Below are 17706 nucleotides of genomic sequence, written 5' to 3'. Positions count from 1 at the left end.
AGGAAGGGAAGGGGCTCTCCAATGGGACTCCAATTCCCTCTTCCACAAATGGGGAGACCCTTCCCCCAGCCCAGAAAGGTCCCAAGAAAGCATTCCTCTGGGGCAGCAGCACAGGACCTGTGTGCTCAAGGCAGAGACAATTCCAGGAGATAAAAGCTCCAGGAGTTTCTTACGACAACCCAGGGACAAAGTGACCCTGATGTTGAGAGATGGAAGGGGCATCAGGCACAGGCCGAGGAAATGTAATCGGCTGCCCCCTTGACAGATCAGGTCTCCTTCAACTGCACCAGACCCCCGCTCCTGGCCTGCAGTTCCCATCTCAAGGCAGCCACTCACTCTGTGACCTTGGGCAAGGAAGAAACCTCTCTGAGTCTGGGTTTCCTTACAGGTAGCTTGGAATTAAATCACACAGTGGAAGGCAAAGACCTCTGTTAGCTGTAAAGGACTGCACTCAATTCCACAGGTGGGACTTCTCCTGGTGGCCCAGTCTCCTATGAGACTGCTGTGACTTCATGGAGACAGTGCCTGGGGAGACAGGATGAGAAAGAAGGTGGAAGGGAGTAGACTGGGGGCAAGTTCAACAGTGAAGGGGCCTGGTCCTCAAGGGCCTCCCGGGTCAGCAGGGTCATTATTCCTTTCCGGGTAGCCCCCCACCCCCAACCTCTGAGTGTCAGGCCCAGGAGAAAGTAAATCCTGGATACAGCTGCCATGCTCTGCCACGGGATCCACAGAATAAATGACAGACAGACCTCCTGCCTTAAGAGAAGAGAAGTGGGGGAGGAGCTACTCCAGCAGGAAATGCCGAGCAGAGCCGGGAACAATAGCGGGGTTTCTTTGGTCCCTGTTTTCTTTGGCCTCTTAGCTGCCACGGAGCCGGAGCCGGGAGCCCGCTCCTCCAAGCCCTTGGCTTTCCTCCCGGCTCCTCCCCTCAGCTCCTGCCTGACATACTGACAGAGGCAACATCAGTTCTCTCCCAGTGCTGAACCTTCCAGCTGGGCTCCTTTCTCCAGCCTAGCTCCACACAGAATCCTCAAGGGGACTTCGAAAATGACAATTACAGCACAAGGCAACTTTACTGAGCCTTACTTGTGCCAGGCACTGTGCTCAGCGGCCCCCAAGCACACAGGAGATGGGGGTCTTCAATGCAGCTCCTCTCAAGGGATCCAGGGAGTGGATACCTGCCCCTCCTCCAAGCCCGGGAGAACCCTCCAGCCACATTCCCCACATGCCACATGTGGGGATGGAAAGAGGGAGAGGAGGGAGGAATGGTGGAAAGGGGAGAGAACAGGAAGATGAGGTTTGGGAACTGGAAAAGAGAATCACCCAGTCGGGAGGTGGGGAAGGGGACTAGACTTTGGCGATACTGGAAAAGACAACATGTAAAACTGACAGACATGCAAAATGACGTAGAGACAGACAGAATAAAGAAAAGCACAGAAATGAAAAGAGGCTGGGGAAAAGGTAAGGAGAGAGGAAATAGAAACCAAGAGGTAAACTGAGAAATTGAGAAACAGAGGGGGGTGGAGAAGGCAGTGAGACTAGAGCACACACTGAAAAGGGAAGGAAGGAAAAAACAGAGAAGCTGAGAAAGAGTGAGAGGGACAGAAAGAAGGAGAAAGCACACAAGGGCCTGAGGCACGCTGAGATGAGAAACAGAAAGGGAGAGAGACAGAGTGAGCACCGGACAGACAGACTGAGAGAGACAGAAAGAGAGAATAAGAGACTGAGGCAGAGAGACAAAGAGAGGCAAAGGGACGGCCAGGAAAAGAAACCAAGTCTAAATGAGGGCTTAGCAGAAGAGGAAACTAAGGGAAAGAGAGGGAGGAGGAAGAGTTGGAATTCAGAAGGTCGAGGCTCGGGGGCTTCCGACAGGGAGGCACCTACACCCTCCCCGCACCCAGCTCCAGCACCCAGAGTCCCAGGGCCTTTACGCTGGCTCCAAACGAAAGCGAACCCGTTCGTACCGGCTCCCCTCCTATAAAGAAGTGAACTGCCCCTCACCCCCCATCTCCTGCGGGTACTCGTCGGCATCCCCAAGAGGGATGCGACCCAGGAGGGCTGAGACGGCAGCCGGGGAGAGGCAGAGGGTGACGAGGGGCGGCCTCCCCCGCGAGGCGGCTCCCGGGGTGCGCCTCCTCCCGCGGCTGCCTGACCTCCGGGCGTCGAGGATGGCCAAGCACACGGCGGGATGGCACGGCGCCTACTCCTTCCCAGATGCCCCAGACCAGGGAGAGGCCCAGGACCGCCGGACCGCCCCGCACCACCCAGCCTCACCGCCCGCCCCCGCCACCAGCGGACAGGATGCTGAGTGGCGCGCTGCTCAGGGAGTCGCATCACTCCAGCCCAGTCGGGCGTGCGGCCGGGTCAGGATGGCCGGTGCGCAGGAGGGAAAGGAGGAGCTGGACCAAGAAATGGAAGGGGAGAAAAAGGGAAGATAAAGTCCCAGGTCGGACGGGAGAGTTCAGACTGAGCAAAGAATCCCAGCGAGCCGGGTGAGAGGGACGAAGGGCGCGCAGGAGAGCGCGGGAGCCGTCTGGGAGCACGCCATGCGCGGGTCCGGGTCAGCGGGGCCCATCTACACCGCCGCCTGGGTCGCGTGGCCCCGGCGGCACCGCGGCTGCCCCGGGTTGGGGGCGCGCGGGGCGGGGCCGGGAGGCGAGCGGGTGGCGGCCGCAAAGTTTCCTCCCGGCTGGCCCCTGTGCGCGGGAGCCGCCCCCTGCCCCCCCGCGCTCGCCCCGCTCGGGAGCGCCCGCCCTCTATATAGCGCGCCCCTGCCGGGCCCGCGCCACGCCGCCAGGCAGGGAGTGGGCGCGGGAGAGCGCCCTGCGCCCAAGAGCCAGCCCCCCGCCCCCGTCCCCGCCGCCGCCCCGACGGGCGACCCCCCCCGCCGCCGCTGCCGTCGCCGGGCGCCCGCGGCCACCATGAAGAAAGAGGTGTGCTCCGTGGCCTTCCTCAAGGCTGTGTTCGCCGAGTTCCTGGCCACCCTCATCTTCGTCTTCTTCGGCCTCGGTTCGGCCCTCCAGTGGCCGTCGGCAATGCCCACCGTCCTGCAGATCGCGATAGCCTTCGGCCTGGCCATAGGCACCCTGGTCCAGGCCCTGGGGCCCGTGAGCGGCGGCCACATAAACCCCGCCATCACCCTCGCCCTCTTCGTGGGCAACCAGATCTCGCTGCTGCGTGCCGTCTTCTACGTGGTGGCCCAGCTGGTGGGCGCCATTGCCGGGGCGGGCATCCTCTACGGGCTGGCACCGCTCAATGCCCGGGGCCATCTGGCTGTCAACGCCGTGAGTGCCCCGGGGCTGGGGTGGGGGCGGAGGGACCCTGGTGGTGGGCTCCTGGCCAGGCCTCTAGCCAGAACTCGAGAATGGGCACACACCCTTGCCAGGCCAGGCTGGTGTGTGCCCTGGCTCAGCCTCTCTGGTCCTCATCTACCCTCTTCTGCTCCCTCCCTTTCTGATGTCCCATCCTGGCCTCTCTCCTGATGCCTGCTGCCCTCTTCCTTTCCCTGTCTCATCTCTGAGAGCTTTACCTCCCTCTCAGCCCCCTCACATTTCCTCTCTGTCCCTCAGGGGCATAGTTTAATGGAACCATCTGCAACAAATGGGTTGTAGTCCTGCTTTGGTTAACATTAGCCTCTTGGTACTTTTTTTTTTTTTTTTTTTAGCCATAACGGGGATGGTTATCTATGCCCAGTAGGTATCGAAAAGATGACCTTTAGAAGCCATGCGTGGGAGCCCCCTAACATGGGGCCAGTCCATAGTGGTGTCTGTTGAATATTGGTTCCTCCATTCCGTCCCCGCTCCTGCCTCCCTGCTGCCTCCCTCCTCCCACAGCCCTAGATTCAGCCCCCATGTCCCATGCACTGGGTTCATTAATCAAACATAGAGGAGGATTTTTTCCACCATTGTCAAGCAGTGAGTCAGCCACACTGGAGAGACGGGTTTGAGTTTGGCAGCGGCAGCAGGTCAGGCACAGGCAGGAAGCCGGGGTAGGGGGCGCAGTAGGCAAACTGGGCAGCCGTCCACAGGAGGGAGGGTGAAATGCCAGCTTGTGGGGGTGGGGAGCTGAGCAGAACCATCTACAGGACACTCTGCCCTTTGGCCACAGCCCCTAGCTTTGAGCTGTGTGCAAACTGTGAAGTGCGTAGTCTCTTCTGCAAATGGCCTCTCAGAGGTGACATGCACAGGGCTTGCCTTTGCCAACTGTGTGGGGTTCAGGACGTCCCCCTTCCAGGTACTTGGGCTCTACATCCCCTCAGAGGCCAAAGGCCCTGCCAAGCCCCCTGCCATAGAGCTGGAAGAAGGCAGGGTGGCTGTGGTGTCCTAACCCACCCTCCCCTCACAGCTTAACAACAACACGACACCAGGCCAGGCCATGGTGGTGGAGCTGATTCTGACCTTCCAACTAGCACTCTGCATTTTCTCCTCCACTGACTCCCGCCGCACCAGCCCCGTGGGCACCCCAGCCGTGTCCATCGGCCTCTCTGTCACACTGGGCCATCTCGTGGGGGTGAGTGGGGTTGCCAGGAGGAGCAGAGTTGGGGGTTGGGAGGATCCCAACAGAGCGGCACCTTCTGGCCCTGGATTTGGCCCTGATTTGGGACTGCTGGACTCTGGCTCAACAGGGCCCTAAGCTTATTCCCCCCCAAAACTTCTCCCTGGGCTGAGGAGAGATGGGAGTGAGTGGGAGGTGGGGTAGGGGCAGGGAACCACGCCCGAGTTCAGGACAGAAAAGAGAGGAGGCTTCTATGGTTAACTGGACAGCTGGGATCCCAGAAGGGCAAGGTTGCCAGCTGAGGAATCAGGAGACCTGAGTTCAAGTCCTGACAGAAGCCTTCAATTGCTGCATGACCTTGGGAGAGCCCTGGGCCCTCATGCATGGGTGGATGAGGACTTTGCCCTCCTCACCACCTCTCTCTTTCTATCCAGATCTACTTCACCGGCTGCTCCATGAACCCAGCCCGCTCTTTCGGCCCCGCAGTGGTCATGAAGCGGTTCAGCCCCACGCACTGGGTGAGTCTGGCTCCTGTCGCCGAGCGCCCCAGCAACCCGACCCGTGGCAGCTGAGGGCTGACTGGGCCTTCTGGATGTTGTGGGCCCAGAGCTTGGGGTGGGGCCCGGGGGCAGTGGGTGGTGAGAAGACACAGTAGGGGATGGGCTATAGCCAGAGTGAAGGCCGGGATGGAGTCATATGGCCTGAGGCCTTGGGGACAGCGGACCCTGGGTGGGGGGTGGGGGTGGTGTCTGTGTTTCTGTCCCTCTGGGGAAAGGGGACTGTGTCTGTGTTGATCTCCTTTGAGGTTTCTGTGTCTGTCCCTCTGGGTCTGTGTGTTTTTCCTCTCTGATGTTTCATTTATCCATCCCTGTTGAGGGGGTTGGGAGAGTCTTCTTGTGTGTCTGTCCCTTTGGACAGTTTGTCTGTCACCTCCTTTAAGAGCTCAGGGCTTCTCTCTCCAGCGTCTGTGTGTCTCTGGCCCTATGTGTGTGTGTGTGTGGGGTGGGGGTCTGTCTCTCTGAGGATCTGTGTTTGTCCCCTCTGAAAGGTTATTTGTCTCTCTTTAGGTGGACTTGGAGGGGGCCTGTCCCTCTGGGGATCTGTCTGTCTGCCTCCTCGGTGGTCCATGTCTCTATCATCAGGGAGGAGGGCATCAGTGTATCTGTTTCCGAGATGGGGGCGGTCTTTCCCTCTGGAAGCCTGGGAGGCTGTATGTCTGTCTGCTCTGAGGGCCTGTGGTCTGTCCTCCTGGTCTCTGAGGCCAGGGGCTCAGCCCCCTGACGGCCGCCCCGTCTCCACCAGGTGTTCTGGGTGGGGCCCATCGTGGGGGCTGTCCTGGCTGCCGTCCTCTACTTCTACCTGTTCTTCCCCAACTCCCTGAGCATGAGCGAGCGTGTGGCCGTCATCAAGGGCACTTACGAGCCCGAGGAGGACTGGGAGGAGCAGCGGGAGGAGCGGAAGAAGACCATGGAGATGACCGTCCACTGACCGGCATCAGGCAGGGGCCAGCCCCTCAGCCCCTGAGCCACAGGGGGAATAAAAAAAGAAAAAAAAAATTGACAGCAAAGCTTCCTTCCCCCACAGCTGGGTCCTCTTGGCTGGGGAGGAGGTGCTGGCTCTCCAGGCTGCACAGTTAGGGATGGGAGCAGGGCTCCGTGACAGGGTTCCCGGGGCAGGGGCGAGGGGCTGGGGTCTGGTGGGGAAGAGGTCTCTCAGGGACAGGGAAGACGGTGTGGCTGTGAGGTGAGACTCAGAGATTATGAGCACAGTGCCAAGCTCCCAGGCTGGGAAGGGGTGACCTTCAGTGTGCACCTCCACCCTCCCCAGCCCCAACTCAAGAGCCAGAGGGTTCCAAGCCCCTAGGACAGCAGAGGTGGACCCTTCTCCACAGCTCCTTAGGAGGGAAACAGACTGGCTCAAGAATGGCCCCTTATTTATTTCTGGTCAAGGATGAGTGGGGTCGGGCTGCTGGTGATGGGGGTGGAGGGGTGGGGGCTTCCCAATAAACCAGTGATACTCGTGTTCTGCCTCCATCGCTTCCTGAAGCTTCTCCTTGGGACACCCTGGCCCATCACCTCTCCTCTCTGTCATCCCACTGTCCCTCCTACAGTCTCCACAGGGCACAAGGGGAATCCAGGACAAGTCCTCTGAGGAAAGATAAGGGAAGCAGAGGCCAGAGGAGACCTGGAGAGTCAGAGAACCGGGGCAGAGAGAGAGATCACAGTTAGAAATAGAGCTAGAGGTCAACAAGGAGGTGGCAGTGGGAGCGGAGAAGGAGGGGTCCTTACTGGCATCACCCCCCCGTTCACCCCTCCCACCTCAGCTATGTCAAGTCCCTGCCACTTGAGGAGGGCCTGGCACCAGCACCAGGGTGTGGCAGGCAGGGTGGAGGGGAAGTGGACCGGCCAGCAGCCCCTTGAGATGCCAACGGGGTGACCAGCCAGGTTCTGTCATTGGCGAGGAGTCACCACCCTGAACTGCCTTCTCTGTACTTTGCATCTCAAAAGGTGTCTTTTAGGGAGCCTGTGCTCACGTGGAGTAACTCCCACCACCACCACCACAGAAGCAACCCAGTCCAGCTCTTTTCTTGGTCCCCTCCTCCCGCCTCTGCCCCTCAGTGTCCCCACCATCCTCCCCTCTGGATCTGTAGTTCTGCCCTTGCTTGCCCCTTGTTCCATTGCCCTGACACACCTTAGGCAAAATCTTTAAATTCTCTGAGCCTCTGTCTCCTCATCTGTAAAATGGGGACAAAAAATGCTTCCCTCACAGGGTTATTGTAGGGACCAGATGAGATGAGGGAGGGGGATGCAGCTTTCTGTGGGGAAAAGCCTGGGAATCTAAGGCTCTCGGCCCTGTAAATGAGCAGCTGAGGACACAGCACAGCTTGGAGTCATATAAACCAAGAATGAATCCTGCTGTGCAACTTTGGGTCTCATATTTAACCTCTCTGAGCCTTAATTGCCTCGTCAGTAAAATGGGGATGATTTTACCTACCTCGTGGTTTGTTGCAAGGATAAAATGAGCTCATGTTTGGAAGTAAACTGCTTGTTCACACAGGGTAAGGTACTTCAGAGTGAGTGCCCAGATGGCTCGTGTGAAGAGAACCAGCACACATACCTGCCTTGCCCGGGGCCCCAGCCACACCCCACCTCTGAGCCTGTGCTCCCCAGAGAGTGTGTGAACCTAACCTCCAGATTCTCCGGATTCTCTGCCTGTATTGCCTCTCCCCGGGGTCTCCAATTTAACCTCAGAAGAGGAGGGGCCGGTAGGGCCAAAGGAACTGGTGACGATCAGCCCCAGGGGCTAGGGATGAGGAGGGGCAGATCCCAGCCCTCCTCCAGACTTCAGTCTCCACATCTGTAAACGAGGGCTGCAACCGCCCCTGCCCTTCCCGTTGGGCTTTCAGTTAACACCACAGGACCGTGTGTGTGAGAACCTCCGGACCCCAGAAAAGGAGCTCCGTCTCCTCCAGGCTTGGGGGAGTCGAGCTGCAAGTGCCAGCTCTGGCCAGCAGGGGGGGTCCTGGTCCGCCAAATCCGCATTAGCTTTGCTTCCTCAGCCAAGAGTCCTGGGTCTTGGGCTCTAGTCACAGGGGGGGTGGGGGATGGGGCTGGGGGGGAGGACACAGGAAGTCTCTCAGGCTGGGGTCCCCTGGGGCCACCAGGAACCAGCTTGCCCCCAGTCCACCCCCACCCCACTCTCCAAGAGAGGGTGCAGGAGAGAATGGGGTCCTGCACCCTCAGTTTCCAGAAGACGCTGGTACAGACACAGCGACTTGGGAGACTGTCCTCTCCCACCAGCCCAGCAACTTACACTCCTTTCTCTGATGGTCCTTGAGGGTGAGCGTGACAGGGTGAAAACGGTGGGTGCATGGGAGACAGACCCCTGGGGGTGGGATGGAGCGCCCACTCAGAGGGAGTTACAGGCTTTGAGCTTCTCCAGGTGAGAGCTGCCCGGCCAGTGGGCCAGGGTGGGACTTAGGCTTTGTGCTGACAAGCTGCAAGCAGCTGTGGCTGTGTGACCAGCAGGGGGTGCTGTGCACCTTGGTGTTTGATCTTCCATTCTCTGTATGGATCTGTGAGCTCGCAAAGACTTGTACATTCACGTGTGAGCACACACACGCAAACCCCGCACATCTCAGGTTTGGGGCTTACCCTTAGTCGTACCCAAGGGGCTGCTGAGTTTCCTCTGTGCGTTTATCACCTTCCATCAGCATAGAAGCGCTCACCCACACTCAACATCCACCCCCCCCCCATCACTTGCACAGGGCCACTCTGGTACCAGACCTAGGAGCCTGGCTCTGTATGTTCTCAGAAGGCACACACACACTCTCACTGCCCAGGAGCCTCAGTCACCTGTATGACCCTCTGCTCCACCTGAAGGCTGAACCCAGGAGGAGCCTCCATTCTCCTGTAGGACATATCCTCACTGGCCCCACCTCCCCAGGGGCTGCCAGTGTCCACCAGGTAAGAAGGTAGATGTGATGGTGGGATTAAGAGATGGAAGAGGACCCCCCCCATCTTCCCCATGTCCACTCTCAACAGATACCCCCATATCTGTCGAGAGTGGACAGATGGTTGCTAACCAGATGGATGGACAGGAAGAAGGTGGGCTGGGAAGATTACATCTCCTGCTCCTCGCTGAGCCTCTGTTTCCTCATCTGTTAAGTGTGGATGGAGATGTCAATCCTCTTTATCTTTCCAAGTTTTGTGGGATCTGTCAGATAATGCAACAGAAGCCACCTTGAATCCCTTCCCTTTCTGTCAGGTTTCATTCTCCCTCCTCTTCTCTCCTTCCTCTCCCTCTGGCTCCTCCTCCCTTCCTTTAGCCCTGAGAGCATCTCAGCCAGAGCTCTCATCGCCCCTGTGCACAGTCCCATACACCTTCCAGAGAAGATGCCCACCCCACCAGCCTGGGAAGCCCAGAGACGTGCCCTAGGCAGCCAGCCGTGGGGCCTTGGCCACAGGCCTCTGCACATGATCAAAAGCTGGCTCAGCATCAGAGCCTGGTACTGACTGGGTCCAGGAAGGAGCTGGCTGGGGCAGACAAATCCAGGGCCAGACCAAGCCCCGGCCAATGGTCACTTGGCCTCAGGGGGTGAAGGGCCTTGCCCCAGACCAGGCAGGGCCCAGGAGGATCTGTGCAAGGCTAGCTTGGGTCAGGGGCTGACCTGCATTTAGTCCTCTCCACCTCCAGGACCTGGAGCCAGAACCACAGGTGAGGCTTGTCCTGGCCCTGCCACGGCAACCGGGATTCCCCCCACTCCCCCCACCCCCCCACCCCCACCCCCACCCCGCTCCAGTCCCCACAGCTGTCTCAATGGCGTGCCTTCTCCCCTTTCTGTGGGGGCAGGGAGGTGAAGGGCAATCCTAATAGCCAACATTTTCAGACTCAGAGCCACTCTCCTACAAAGAAGCTCATTTACTCCTAACAACACCTGGGAGATGAGAATTATTATCCTCATTTTATAAATGGGGAAACCAAGGCCACAGAAGGTAAGCAACAGGTCAGGGGCATACTCTACATGGCCATGTTCAAAATGTGTGTGCACATATTGTCTTTTTGAAAGCTCTCAGCAGCTAGGTATTACTGCTGTTTGGTGCCTTTTTTACAGATGCAGAAACTGAGGCTACGTAAGATGTGTGGGGTGGTACGAAAGTAAGCCTCTGGGTGGGACTCCTACCTTGGTCACTGAGTGCAAGGCCAGTATCGTCCACCAAGCTCTCTGCTGAGAGGGGGGAAAGGGACAGTTACCTGAGGTGCCATGGGACAGCCCCAGGCAGGGAACCTGCTGACCCAGCCACATTCCTCCATGTGTTGACATTTTGTTGAACGACTCCTCTCTGCCAGGCAGGGTGGAAGTCTGCACCGAACAGCAGAGGGAAGCACTGAGGGTGCAGAAGCCACAGCCACCTGCTGGCTCTGCTCAAGCCCAACTTCTCTATGAAGCCGGCCCTGATTTTGCGGTGGGGGGTGGTAAGAGAGGGTAAGGGCAGGTTTCATAGAGGAATTGGGATTGAGCAAAGTCTTGAAAGAGAGACAAAGAAAGGCATTCCAAACTCAGTGTTGCAGAGGGCTCAGCTTATTTTGGGGAACTACAAATATTTGGCAGGAGTAAAAGGCGCAGGGGTGGGCAGTGAGAGAGAGCTGTCCTTGCATGTTACACTCGAATATTCAGACTTGATCCTGAGGCAATGGGGAGCCATGGAAAGGTTTTGAGCAGAGGAGTGACTGATTGGCTTTGCACTTTAGAAGACTCCCTCTGGTGATGGGAAGGGAAGTGGTATAGAGGGTCACAAACGTAGTCTGAGAGCCCAGTAAGGAGGCTGATGCAGCAATCCTGGGGGAGACGAGGGCCGAGCTGGGCCAGTGGCATCTGGGCATGGTGGCAAGGTGTCAGATATGAGAAAGAGCCACTGGAAACCTGGCTGCCCATTGGGGATGGGTGGAGGGAGGGGAGGTTCTGGATGACTCCCAGGTTCTGGCCTGGACAGTTGCGGGGGGGGGGGGGTGGAGCCCCTCAGGGGGAGAGAGACTAGGAGGAGCAGGCGGGAGGCTGGAGACCACAGACAGGACCGAGGCTGCCTGGGCAGAATCTCTTAGGGAGCCGGGCGAGGTGGGAACGGAGAGTCCTTCAAGAAGAAGGACGTGTCAGCAGTGCCATGTGCCATGGCAGGCCAAGGGACACAGGGGTGAGGAGTTCACACGTGGCCTTTGCCGGAGCAGTTCCAGTGGCCAGGAAGTGACAGCTCTAGTGCAGTGGAACCTGGGTCCATCTGACTCCAAACCCCTCATCTTCCCACTACTCCCTGATTACCCAGATGTTTATAAAGAAGCAGCCCGGAGAAAGGGAGAGGTGAGAACCGCGGATGAGACTGGGAATGCCAAGAGACGGCACTGGAGCTCAAAGGGAGGCAAGGGCACGAGGGACGGCCTGACTGACACAGGAGAAGCACTGCCTCCTCTTCAAGGCCTGAGGGACGCTGCTGAGGACATGGGGCAGCTGTCGGTGAGTTTGTGGCTGGCGAGGCAGGAGGAGAAGTCTGACGGCGTGGCCTTCTAGGTGAAACAGGAGACCAGGCGACTGCGGAGAGGAAAGCCAGGGTGAGCCGCGTGCCTGAAGAGAAGGGGAACGATTTGAAGCAGGCCTCAGGAGAACAGGTAAGGACTGCTGAGCAGAGCGGAGACCCCTGCTGAGGCCGGAGACCATGGACTTGCCGTGGCAGCAGTCTACACGGCTGGACGATTTCCTCCAGCAGTTTCTCAGCTGCACAGATGCGGGGTGCAGGGGGTGCAGAGGAGGAGAGTGAGAATGCAGGGATGTGGCTGAGGGGTCCCCAGGGAGGGGATGGAGAGCACAGGGCATGAGAGAGGTGAGAAGCCAGGGCATCTGGCTGGATCTGTAGAAAGGGCTCTCCAAGAAGAGGGGAGACTGTCCTCCAAGGAGAGACCAACACAGGATGTTCCAGAACCACTGGCCATTTGATGTGGCCAGAGAGTAAGAGACGAGGCAAGGAGTGGGGAGGCGAGGCAGGAGGAGCAGGGACTGGCTCCCAGAGGGCCTTGGAAGCAGGCGCGGAGCTTACAGAGGGGAAGGGAGGCTTTGAAGAGATTTTAGCAGGGGAGCAGCATGATCAGATTTGCATTTTAGCAAGATCACTGGGGCTGCAGTGTGGAGAATTGATTAGAACAGAGCGAGGGAGCAAGCAGAGAGACCAGTTAAAGGCTGTAGGGCAGCAGGGGATGTGAGAAGAGGGCACAGTCAAGAAGTATTTACGATTCAGCATCAGCAGACTTGATTTTATTGGATGGGGGTAGGAGAGAGAGGGGGGTCAAGGATACTTGCCAGGTACCACCACCTGAGCTGAAGAAAGCAGGGGTGCGTTTGCCTGAGGTGAGATGGGGGCAGAGGGAGAAGGGGGGAGCCTGTTTTAAGACAGGTTTTGTTTGAGGAGCCCAAGGCCAACAAGGGAACATCTACTGGGCGGTAGTTATGCCCAGGGGTGAGGTCAGGGCACCCAGATGTGGTTATTTTAATAGCATAGGGAAGCTTCTTCTTAGGGAGAGAGGGGTGTTTTCCTTTGTTAGGGAAAATGTCTTGATATGTTGGTAAAAGGGGAACGGTGGGGGCTGTTCTTTTGGGCCCAAATAGCCACAAAAAATGGTTGAACTGAATGAGAAATGACGGGAATGTCTTTGACCCTGAGAGGAAGAGAGCCCAGAAGTGAGGGGCTGAGAAGGGAGGGGGATGCAGGAAAGGCAGAGGTGGGAGCAGTGGGTGAAGGGCCCGTGGACATTCCCGGTGGTGGGCAGCCTGCAGCCGTTTTAAGAGCAGAGGCACATGATGGCACGCATGTAATCTGATGTGGTTTGATGAGCTGTGGAATAAACCCTCCTCCACCTGCCCCCTGCGAACCCCCACAGATGTCTTCGGTAAAGTTTATTCTATTCACAGCTGCTTTCTGCGAGGGGGGCTGTAGGTGGCAATGAAGGGGAGAGCTTCATTTCACATCTGGGTTTATGGGGTGCAGACTTGCATCAGCATATTTGGAAGCAGAGCCTGGGGGCAGAGGGGTCCAGAACAGGAACCCCCGAGGTGGGCCTTGGGCTCCGAGGGCTGTGGCCCCAGGGGTCTGAGTGATCTTGCTCTAAGCTGACCCCTGGGATGTGAGTTTCCTTGAACCCCACGCCCCAGCTGCTCCTTCGCCCACAGCCCTCAGGCAGGGCTCTGCCCGCAGCACTAGTCAGGCCTGCCTGGCCTTGGAAAATCTCCTGGGGGTTCCAGCTCAGTGCCCAGGCCCCCCACCCCCACCCCAATCTTTCAGGTAAACTCAGGGTGGAGCGGGCATGGGAGTCCCGCCCCCTCACCATCCGCACCCCTCCCGCCCTCCCAGACACACATAACCTCGTCCGCCTGCTCCCTGCCAGTCTGACTGGCCTGTGCCTTGTGATGGCAGAGAAGCCTACCGAGAGTGGGTCAGCCGGGGTCATCCAGAGACCAGAGGCCAGTGGAGACCGGGAGGCGCAGAGACAGGGAAACAGAAGAGGCCCCGGAGCAAAAGAGGCGATGGCCGAGGGACCGGGGCCTGGACCCAGTGGGGGCCAGGCGGGCTGCGGCTGGGCCAGGGTGCTGGTGCGCCGGCTCTGGACAGCTATCTGCAGGGCGCTGTTTGCCGAGTTCCTGGCCACGGGGCTGTACGTGTTCTTCGGCGTGGGCTCGGCTCTGCGCTGGCCCTCGGCACTTCCCTCTGTGCTGCAGATTGCCATCACCTTCAATATGGCCACGGCCGTAGCAGTGCAGGTCTCGTGGAAGGCCAGCGGGGCCCACGCCAACCCCGCCGTCACACTGGCCTTCCTCGTGGGCTCCCACATCTCTCTGCCCCGAGCAGTGGCCTATGTGGCTGCCCAGCTGGCGGGGGCCATCGTGGGGGCCGCTCTGCTTTATGGGGTCACGCCAGGGGACATCCGAGGCACCTTTGGGATCAACGTGGTAGGTGCAGGGAGGGGCGGGTGGCAGGTGCTAGGGCAGGGGTACTTGGCGTGGCTGGAAGAAGGGAGGTCCAAACAAGGAGAGGGGACAGAAGGAGGAAACAACTCACCCATGTCTCCACACCTGCTCTGGGCCGGGCCCTGGAGCTCAGAGAAATCAGACATTGGCCTCAGCCCAAGCAGAGTAGGAACAGGATTGTGGTGCAAAGAACAGATGGAGAAGGCAGAAACCATGCGAAGGCTCCTTGGGACTGGGATCTCCTTCAAGTATAAGGATCAGGCATTGAGGGGCAGGGGTAGCCAAGGGAGGGCTGGGGCTGAGGGTAATGGAAGGGGGCCCTCCATGTACCTCATGTTTCCTCCCCAAGCTCTACTCCAAGTCCTCTGTTCCTCTGCTTCTCCGCTACTCCTCCCTCCAGGCTCCCAGCACTCTGAGGCCTGCCTCACTCCTCCAGATTCCCCTAATTATCTATTATTCCACCTACTTCCCCACATCTCCTCCTTCCACTCCTACCCACAGTCTCCTCCCAGTCTCCTCTCACACAGGCATGCCCAGCAACTCTGAGCCTTCCCTTTCCCGCCAGTCCTGTCCTCCTGCCTCCCTCTCCTGAGCCACTGGCCTGAGCCAGATTTGGGGGTGGGGGGCACTGGCTCATGCAGAGAGCAGGTGTCCGGGGCTGACACAAAGCCCACTGGCCCAGCTCTCCTCTGCAGCGTCATCTCCTTAAGGCCTGCAGCTGGGAAGTGGCAAGTGTTCCCCATTTCCAGGGGGGCTCACCTGCGGGCAGAGCGTGTGTCTGCTCCAGCGTAACCCCCTCACCCAGGTCCGGAGCAGCATCTCGGAGGGCCAAGCTGTGGCAGTGGAGCTGGTACTGACCCTGCAGCTGGTGCTCTGTGTCTTTGCGTCCACCGACAGCCGTCAGACATCTGGCTCCCCGGCCACCATGATTGGGATCTCTGTGACATTGGGCCACCTCATTGGGGTAAGGGGTAAAGGGGATGCTGTGCACATGTGCCTGCTGGGTCTCTCCCTGGGGAAGCCCTACCCTCCAGCTCCAGATATGGTGCTGCAGTTGTCAAAGCTGGGCCAGGCTCTGAGCCAGGCCAAAGTGACTGTCCCCTCCCTGGCCACCCATAAGCCTCCTCACACCCTGAGCCTACACTCGCTTCCCAGATCTACTTCACCGGCTGCTCCATGAACCCAGCCCGCTCCTTTGGTCCTGCCGTCATCATTGGGAAGTTCACGGTCCACTGGGTGAGACTCTCTGCTGGCAGTCATTGGGGAGGGGAGGGGGCCTAAGTTGGGGTGGTGACAAGTGCTGTAGGTTCCACAGAGACCATCTTGACTCCCCGAGGGAGGTTTCCCAAAGCTCAGAAGACCAGGGAAAGTATCCTTGCTTGTAACTCCTTTCTTTCCACCTTTGGCAGCCTGGGGCACCCAGTGGTCTGGTAAAAATTGGGAGGCCTTTAGGTTCTGTCTGTTTCCTTATTCAATTTCTCCAACCAGACCAATTTCAAAACTTGGGTGCAGAAAAAGACAAACAGAAATAGACACACACACCCCAGCAAAGAATGGCACAGCAGTAGCAGGGCTCCTGGCTGAAATAGGGGAGGCGAGAGGGAAGAGGCAGGAGTGGAGGGCAGGCTGGCTCCTGGCCCTGCTCCACTGAAGGCAGGGTCCCCTCACCTGCATGACCCGGGAGGCACAACTCCTGGTTCTCAAATTTGCCATCTTAAGGGTAGCTTAAGTGTTCCTGGGAGACCAAGTCAGCACTAGGGAAGCATGCTGGGGTCCCATAGCCACCCTCTGATCCTGGTTGCTCATGGACAGGCTGCCCACTTCTCTCTGCCTCCTCAGATTTTCTGGGTGGGACCCCTGACGGGGGCCATCCTGGCTTCGCTGATCTACAACTTTATCCTGTTTCCCGACACCAAGACCCTGGCCCAGCGGCTGGCCATCCTCACGGGCACTGTGAAGGAGGACAAAGTGGTAGGGGTGGAGCCCCAGGAGAGAGAATCCAAGCCCACTGAAGGGAACACCGAAATGGAGTGCGTGTGCCAGACGGCATAGACCTTGGACCTTGGCCCTCCCAGGCCTGCAGCACACCTTGTATGGCCTGACTTCAGATTTTGCTGGGGGGCTTTGCAAGAGAGGACGAAGAAGGCTGGCTCTTGTCCCAGCAGGATTGGTGGGGGTGAGGTGCCAATCCCTGTCCCTGCACTCCATTTCTAAATAGCATCTGGAGGGTGTACCTGTCCAGTTCCCTCCTCGTTGGCCTTCCCCATCTCTCTGTAGGACAGGGCAGAGAGAGGCAGGGAAATCGTGATTGCCTTGCCTTCTCTCAACCAAATGGACCCCAGCAGGAGCCCTAGGCCTTCACGTCCCCATGTCCTGGGGTAAGAAGAATTGGAGCCCAGAGAGCCACTCTGCTAAGAAACTGATGGCTATAGGGACATCAGGGAACCTCCACTTCTCATCCCACCTTGGGGAGGGAGGTCCAGGGCTCCCAGAAGAACCAGGCCCTGGGATGGTCTACCGAGCTCCTCAGGGGCACTTCTCTGCCCTTAGGTGTGGTTCAGGGGCTATGGCTCCCCCATCAGACTGGGGGCTTCCTGAGGACAGGGACTGCTCTCCAAGTAGATGGTCATTCCTCACCCCTCCATGCACTCAGGACCGGACCCTGACCTCGGGAAGAGCTGACACAGAGAGGAACCTGCTCTTGGCTGCCGGAGGGACCAGATGTGGGGTCAGACAGGCCTTTTCCAGGGCGGGCTTTTGCCAGCTTTTGCCCTGCCTCCCACCCTACAGTCCCACTCACAGGACTGATCCTGAGGAGGGAAGTTCTCATCCCATCCCTCAGCCCATGACCTGGGCCAGAAGAAGCAGGCTCCAGCCCCAGATTCTCAGTTCTATTGGGAGCCCCCAAAAGCTGTTGACTATGTCCCAAGGATGGTAGGACCCCAAGAATGACCGGAAATCAAGATTTGCGGTCCAGTGCTTCTGAAGGACTAATGGAGTCTCAATTGGTTTGTTAATATTTAAAAGCTGCTATAAATCTACTCTGACCATGATTTAGGGTGCTGTCTGGATCTTGGCTTCACCAGCTGTAAAATGGGTACAATCCTCTCCCAGGGATTGCTGTGAAAACAAACAAGTGATGGGAAAATGCTTTGGGAAGTTAAAATGCTAGAAAAACATCCCCAATAAATGATGATTATTGTTGTTACTGTAATTTTTGGCTTTGAATACAATTCTTGTTGGTAATGGGAGGAGGGGAAGGAAGAGAGAAAAAGATGATGGAGAAGGAGGGAAAAGAGAGGAGGCTTTTCTCTCATTTCATTGGCTCTGCTGGGTCCTGCCTCCTCCTCTCCTGGATCTACTGACCTGGGAACCTGGTGGATGTCGGGCGTGGGGGTTGAGGGAAGGGCCCTGGAATGAAGAGACGAGCCAATAAAAGTCAGTTCTTCTAATCTCTATGGTGCCCATCACCATGGTACCCTGCAACGCAGGAGCCAAATCCATAAAGAAAGATAGGCCCTTTCCCATGAGGTCCCAAGATGGGAGAGGGGCTCCCAAAGGCTCCAGAGGGCAGGGTCACAGAGCACAGCCTGTCCAGGGCAATAGCTGAGCCCTGGTGCTTTCTGTGTTAGCGTCAGTGCAGAGTGTTGTCCACATTTCTCCAGGTTGGGCCACACTCATCTATCTTCACAATCTCTCAGCAC

At 58.1% G+C, this 17706-nt stretch overlaps 2 protein-coding genes across 3 annotated transcripts; both read left to right on the top strand.

Annotated features, from left to right (window-relative positions):
* Window positions 1-2810: 2810 nt before the first annotated feature.
* AQP5 (aquaporin 5) lies at window positions 2811-6497 on the top strand. Of its 2 annotated transcripts, XM_037846210.1 has the most exons (4): window positions 2832-3284; window positions 4345-4509; window positions 4929-5012; window positions 5797-6491. In XM_037846210.1, exons 1-4 carry the CDS (start codon window positions 2922-2924, stop codon window positions 5980-5982), a joined length of 798 nt encoding a protein of 265 aa, XP_037702138.1. In that variant the 5' UTR covers window positions 2832-2921; the 3' UTR covers window positions 5983-6491. The 2 variants fall into 2 exon arrangements, with proteins under 2 accessions (XP_037702139.1, XP_037702138.1); XM_037846211.1 differs by lacking the exon at window positions 4345-4509 and having other exon boundaries at window positions 2811-3284; window positions 5797-6497.
* Window positions 6498-8123: 1626 nt separating this feature from the next.
* AQP6 (aquaporin 6) lies at window positions 8124-16799 on the top strand. Its single transcript, XM_037847967.1, has 5 exons — window positions 8124-9711; window positions 11316-13984; window positions 14808-14966; window positions 15158-15238; window positions 15842-16799. The coding sequence occupies exons 2-5, from the start codon at window positions 13445-13447 to the stop codon at window positions 16052-16054; spliced, it is 993 nt and encodes a 330-aa protein (XP_037703895.1). The 5' UTR covers window positions 8124-9711; window positions 11316-13444; the 3' UTR covers window positions 16055-16799.
* Window positions 16800-17706: the final 907 nt, after the last annotated feature.

Source organism: Choloepus didactylus, chromosome 8 (genome assembly GCF_015220235.1).
Source record: "Choloepus didactylus isolate mChoDid1 chromosome 8, mChoDid1.pri, whole genome shotgun sequence".
Taxonomy (NCBI): Eukaryota; Metazoa; Chordata; class Mammalia; order Pilosa; family Megalonychidae; genus Choloepus; species Choloepus didactylus.
Note: the sequence above shows the minus strand (reverse complement) of the source record. Positions and strands in the feature narration are given on the sequence as shown.

Excerpts from the sequence above, each read along its gene's own strand:
- AQP5 (XM_037846210.1), top strand. The coding sequence starts at position 2,922 with ATGAAGAAAGAGGTGTGCTCCGTGGCCTTCCTCAAGGCTGTGTTCGCC. Across the intron at positions 3,285-4,344 it reads GCCATCTGGCTGTCAACGCC|CTTAACAACAACACGACACC; the intron begins GTGAGTGCCCCG and ends CTCCCCTCACAG. Across the intron at positions 4,510-4,928 it reads CACTGGGCCATCTCGTGGGG|ATCTACTTCACCGGCTGCTC; the intron begins GTGAGTGGGGTT and ends CTTTCTATCCAG.
- AQP6 (XM_037847967.1), top strand. The coding sequence starts at position 13,445 with ATGGCAGAGAAGCCTACCGAGAGTGGGTCAGCCGGGGTCATCCAGAGA. Across the intron at positions 13,985-14,807 it reads GCACCTTTGGGATCAACGTG|GTCCGGAGCAGCATCTCGGA; the intron begins GTAGGTGCAGGG and ends CCCCTCACCCAG. Across the intron at positions 14,967-15,157 it reads CATTGGGCCACCTCATTGGG|ATCTACTTCACCGGCTGCTC; the intron begins GTAAGGGGTAAA and ends CTCGCTTCCCAG.